This window comes from Ostrea edulis, chromosome 5 (genome assembly GCF_947568905.1).
Source record: "Ostrea edulis chromosome 5, xbOstEdul1.1, whole genome shotgun sequence".
In the NCBI taxonomy this organism is placed as follows: Eukaryota; Metazoa; Mollusca; class Bivalvia; order Ostreida; family Ostreidae; genus Ostrea; species Ostrea edulis.
Genome location: NC_079168.1, coordinates 59,064,446 through 59,070,445, shown reverse-complemented (window position 1 = coordinate 59,070,445; position 6,000 = coordinate 59,064,446). Strand labels below are relative to the sequence as shown.

The following is a 6,000-nucleotide window of genomic DNA, read 5'->3' as shown; positions in this document are numbered from 1 at the left end:
ACCCTATTTAATACATGATTACAAGTATAACTGTGTTGATGTACTTGCAGAAAGCGTGCATGACCCCATTTTGAAAATTTCTGATAATTTGAATATCAAGGCCGAACTTATTAGATTTTTTTAGCTCACCTGAGCCTAAGGCTCAAGTGAACTTTTCTGATCGAAATTTGTCTGCCGTCGTCATAAACTTTTCACATTTTCATCTTCTCCAGAACAACTAGGCCATTTTCAACCAAACTTGGCACAAAGCATCATTGTGTGAAGAGGAAATCAAGTTTGCTCAAATGAAGGGCCACACCCCTCTACAAGGGGAGATAATAGCAAATAGTGAAAATGAATTGGTGAATTTAAATATGTCTCCGGTCCCCTCTTTCAGGGGGAGACATATTGTTTTTGTACTTTCCGTCCGTCCGTCCGTCTGTCTGTCACAAAATCTTGTGAATACCCTCGCATATGGGTTATCAGATAAATTTGAAACTTTGTACTATGCTTCATTGCCATTTGTAGATGCGCATTTTGTATGGAAAGGAGGATCCAATTATTTTCCTAAAAGTTGTAGTGGATCTAAGAGGGGTGGAGGATGTTAAAATAGCTTATGAACACTTCTCCTATATAACTTATTAGATGGATTTGAAACTTTGTACAATGCTTCATTGCCATTTGTATATGTGCATATTTGTAGGACAGGAGGATCCAATTATTTTCGTAATTGTTATAGTGGATCTAAGAGGAGTGGAGGATGGAAATCAAATAGCTTGTTAACATTTTTCCTATATGGCGTATTTGATAGATTTGAAACTTTGTACAATGCTTCATTGTCATTTGTAGATGAGCATATTGTCGGGACAGGAGGATTCAATTATTTTCGTAATCGTTATAGTGTATCTAAGAGGGGTGGAGGATGTAAAATAGCTTGTGAACGCTTCTCCTATGTGGTTTATCAGATAGATTTGAAACTTTGTACAATGCTTCATTGCCATTTGTAGATGTGCATATTTGTGGGACGGGCAGATCCAGTTGTTTTCCTAAAAGTTATAGGGATCTAAGAGGGATGGAGGGTATTAAAATAACTTGTGAACGCTTCTTCTGCTACATGGCTTTTCCGATAGACTTGAAATTTTGTATAATACTTCAATGCCATTTGCAAATGTGCATATTGTAGGGACAGGAGGATCCAATTGTTTTCCTTAAAGTTATAGTGGATCTGAGGGGTGGAGGGTGTAAAATAGTTTGTGAACACTTCTCCTATATGGTTATGGGAGTTCATAATGTCTATGTTCCTGCTCATGCTTTCTCCTTCATACCATGCAGTGCATTAAGGGGAGGAGGTTTCATTTGGAGCACCTCCAGCTCCCCAAGCTGGGGAAACATTAGTTTTTCATAAAAACAATCTCTAGTTTAAAAAATCTTCTACAGAACCACTTGACCATTTTCAACCAAACTTGGCACACAGCATCCTTGGGTGAAGGGGATTCAAGTTTGTTCAAATGAAGGGCCATGCCCCTTTCTAATGGGAGATAATAGTGAAATAGTGAAAATACATTGACATCTTTTAAAATCTTCTTCTACAGAGCCAATTTCAACGAAACTTGGCACAAAGCATCTATGGGTGATAGAAATTCGAGTTTGTTTATATGAAGGGCCATGCCCATCAACAAGGGGAGATAATAGCAAAGTAGCAAAAATGAATTAGTGACTTATAAAATCTTCTTTAGAGCCAATGGGCCAATTTGAACCAAACTTGGCATATAGCATCCTTGGACAATTGGAATTCAAGTTTCTTGAATTGAAGGGTCATGTCTTGCTCCAAAGGAAGCTTATAAGAAAATAGTAAAAATATATAAACAACTATAAAAAATCTTCTCCAGAACCACTGGACCAATTTCAGCTAAACTTGGTATAAAGTATTCTTGGGTAAAGGAGAATATTTTTGTTGAAACAAAGGGCCATGTTCGTCTCCAATGGTACATAATCATGAAAAAAAAAGATATGATACAGTGACTTAGAAAAATCCTTTTTCTCCAGGACCACTGTACCAATTTGGCATAAATTATCTATGGGTAAAAAGAATGCAGATTTTTCCCCCAATTGAAAGGACTCTATTTTTTTTTTTATAAAGTTCTATCACATTTTGTTCAAAGGGGAGATAACATGCAGTTCCTAGAATACAGTAAAATGTACTCAAGCTTTTGAATACGCTGCTAATGAATTAATACTGATTACTTAAATTATCATTAAGTGTTGGAAATATTTTTGAAAATTATTTTATTATAAAGTCATCACTTTGACTTAAATCATCATACTACGATCAGGTGCAGGGTAAAAAAAATTGTTGGATCACAGCCGTCTTGGACAGTCTTGCAACATGTGTCATGAAAACTGAAATTCTTTACAGTTGGTTTGCTAGTGATACAAATATATAGGGAAATCTTCGCAAGAACCGTTGGGCCACAGAAGTTTACATTTACATGAAAGCTTCCTGACATAGTGCAGATTCAAGTTTGTTAACATCACAGCCCCCAGGGATAGGGTGGGGCCACAATAGGGATCAAATTTTTATATGTGAAAATGTAGGGAAAATCTTTTAATATGGGCCAAGGTGACTCAGGTGAGTGATGTGGTCAATGAGTCTCTTGTTTTTGATTTGAGAAACAAAGTTTACGTAAATTAAGGACTGGAATTTATCCAAAATATTAGGGTTAGGGAGAGAAATTTGGGGTCGGTCGGGTAACTGAAACACACCTTTTTTTTTGTGCCTAAGGACTTGATTATTTCTTTATTCTTTTGTTATGTAAGTATATTGTTAATATTCTACATTTTATTCTAGCTTCCATCAGAAGATGAGCCATTGATGCTGAAACTAAGGGAAGAGTCCAGGTTAAATAATTTTCATTTTTAGCTCACCTGAGCTGAAAGTTCAAGTGAGCTTTTCTGATCGCCTGTTGTCCGTTGTCTGTCTGTAAATTTTTTACATTTTCGACTTCTTCTTTAGAACCACTGGGCCAATTTCAACCAAACTTGGCCAAAAGCATCCTTGGGTGAAGGGATTTCAAGTTTGTGCAAATGAAGGGCCATGTCCCTTTCAAAGGGGACATAATCACAAAAATAGGGTGGCAGTGATTTTTTTTGGACCAAAATGCCACCGATATTCGGCTGTTTCCCCTCACTAAAATTAGCTATTTTTTCCCAATTATATATGTATGTTTTTCCCAATTTCAAATCTAGGGAAATTAGGCCATTTTAAAAAAAAGTTACCGTGTTTTGCTGACAAAGAGTAAATACGTTTTTTTTTTATCAGTTTTATTCTCCAAACCACTGGACATGCAAAAGGTTTTGTAAAGAATATGTAAAACAATAGAGGCATCCATATAAGCAGGTATGCAGCAAAGTATATAGTTTCCAGATACACATTAAGCCATATTATATTGTTGACAATTTAGTTTGACCGCCATTATATGTAGGGTCAGGCTAATAACAGGAACTGACCAACAGTATAGGGTTTTATTAAAATCTGAAAAATACAAACAGGAGAGACATTCTGGAAACTTGATTATTAATATAATATTTACAAGATTATGGGTACAAATGCTGGTGAATTAATAATTTATTATTTTGTTTATGAAATTAGACAATAAGTATTTCTTAGAAAAAGTAAATAATATCTATACAAGGTGTGACTTCCAATACATATTTAATGTTAAATAATGATTTATTTTATGATTTTAAATCAGATCTGAAATAAACCTCAAACAAAAAAATTGTTATTTGATTATTTTATGCATCTTTACCATTTTAATTTACTATGAATAATTTTTCCCAATTTGAGGAAAATGTCGCTAATTTTTCCCAATTCAAAGGGAGGGGTGGTAGTTTGAAAAACAAAAAAAAATCACTGGGTGGGGTCATTTAAAAATCTTAAATTTACATGAAAGCTTCATGACATAGTGCAGATTCAAGTTTGTTCAAATAATGCCCCCCTGGGGATTGTATGGGGCCACAATAGGCGATCAAAGTTTTACATACAAATATATAGGAAAAATCTTGAAAAATCTTTTTCTCAAGAACCACTGAGCCAGAAAAGCTGAGATGTATATGAAAGCTTCCTGACATAGTGCAGATTCAATTTTGTGAAACTCATGACCCCTGGGGTTAGGATGGGGCCACAATAGGGCATCGAAGTTTTACATAATTAATAAATAGAAAAAAAATCTTTAAAAATTTTCTCCTTAAGAATCATTGGGCTAAAGAAGTTTACATTTGCACAAAAGCTTCCTGAAAAATCATGGTCCCCGGGGGTAAGATGGGGCCACAATAGGGGATAAAAATTTTACATACAAATATATAGGGAAAATCATTAAAAGTCTTCTTCTGAAAAATCACTGTGCCAGAAAAGTTTACATTTACATGAAAGCTTTATGACATAGTGCATATTAAATTTTGTAAAAATCTTGACCCCTGGGAGTAGGGATCAAAGTTATACATGCGAATATATAGGAAAAATCTTTAAACATGAGCCAAGGTGACTCAGGTGAGTGATGTGGCCCATGGGCCTCTTGTTTTCAGAAGAGTTCCAAAATTTTATAGTTCTGATATTCCATATTCAGGCGTACATGTACAAGTATATATCATAATGCCATTCTTCAATGTTTAGTATTGGCATATATACATTTTGTAGTAATTGTGCTAATACACGTATTTTTCAGGGCTGTGTTTTTACAGAGAAGAAGTAGAGAGTTGCTGGACAACGATGAGTTACAGGTAACTTTAATGGACTCATACCAGAGATGTTTGAACTTTGAATTAATTACTATCACAAGCAACTATTTTAAACAACTGAATTTGAAAAGTGACATTTACATTTTATAATGTATTTATATGCAGAATTTTCTCTCTTTCAATGTAGAATAAGAAATATTTTTTATCCTATCTTTTCATTAAGTACATGTCTGTTTCACTAAACAGAGATTATGGTTCCTGCTTGACCAGCACCACACTCCTCCTATTGTTGGAGAGGATCAAATGATTAATTATGAGGATTTCCTCAAAGTAGGAGAGGAAGCTGGTCAAAAGTGCAAGTAAGTTCCTAAATGTAGTTAACAGAGAACTTCTAGGGACAGTCAGTATCAATTTTCTCAGAGCAGAATTTGTTAGATTTCATGAAAATATTATGTTTATATTTGTGTGAGGGGTGGAAGTAAATGTAAGGCCTAAAAAAATTAATTACTTGGTTCTCAGGCCCGCCCACATCTCTTTCAACAATGCGCATTACCTATTTTTATCATTAAATGAATAAAATAAAATTTCTTTCATGCACTCGTAAGGTGCTAAAAAAAATCCGCAAACCACTACCTCATTTTAGAGACTCCTGTCAGTAAAATGTTTGACAAACGTCTGGATGATACAGACACGTGCATTCAAATCGCGCCATACATAATACAGTTTGGTTTAAGTAATGGCGACCCCCATATCTAACCCGTGTTGTCGCCTTTGCCACGACATTTTGTCTAAAAAACAAAGATGGACGATTTTAAGAGAACATTTTGGGGTTTACGATCAACTTCTAGAGATAATCGATAATGCACCTCGCCCAAATGACGATGAAGGACGGTATGTGCAGGAATAAACTGAACAAACTCGGCAAAATTGAGTACCGTATCAAAACGAAAGTAGAAACGCTGAAATCTGAACGACATGTTTTGATACATGATTTACGGCTCAAACACAAAGATGACATAGGCTTACAGCAATTATGCACACTTAAATAAAAAACAACATTGTTTTGTTTTCATCTGTCAACTCTATTTTGTAAACATACACATATAACAGAAATTATAACGCATTATCTGATTCACTGGGTTTTGACACAATCTGAGCAAACTGGTATATATCGTATATGTTCCCTCCAATATGCTTTTACTGTGCAGATAGCACAGTTGAGCAAATTACAGGGGTTTATCCTACTTGTGAAAGCTGAAGGGCTAATCACCAATTGCCACACAA

The 6,000-nt window shown here is 35.0% G+C and overlaps 1 protein-coding gene across 2 annotated transcripts in view; it reads left to right on the top strand.

Annotated features, from left to right (window-relative positions):
* Positions 1-6,000, top strand: part of LOC125652235 (serine/threonine-protein phosphatase 2A regulatory subunit B'' subunit gamma-like) — a 29,188-nt gene that overhangs the window by 9,519 nt on the left and 13,669 nt on the right. For both annotated transcript variants that reach the window (XM_048881273.2, XM_048881274.2), the window contains 3 exons: positions 2,828-2,877; positions 4,704-4,758; positions 4,963-5,075. In XM_048881273.2, coding sequence (XP_048737230.2) covers positions 2,828-2,877; positions 4,704-4,758; positions 4,963-5,075 — 218 coding nt within the window. The remainder of the gene's footprint in view (positions 1-2,827; positions 2,878-4,703; positions 4,759-4,962; positions 5,076-6,000) is intronic.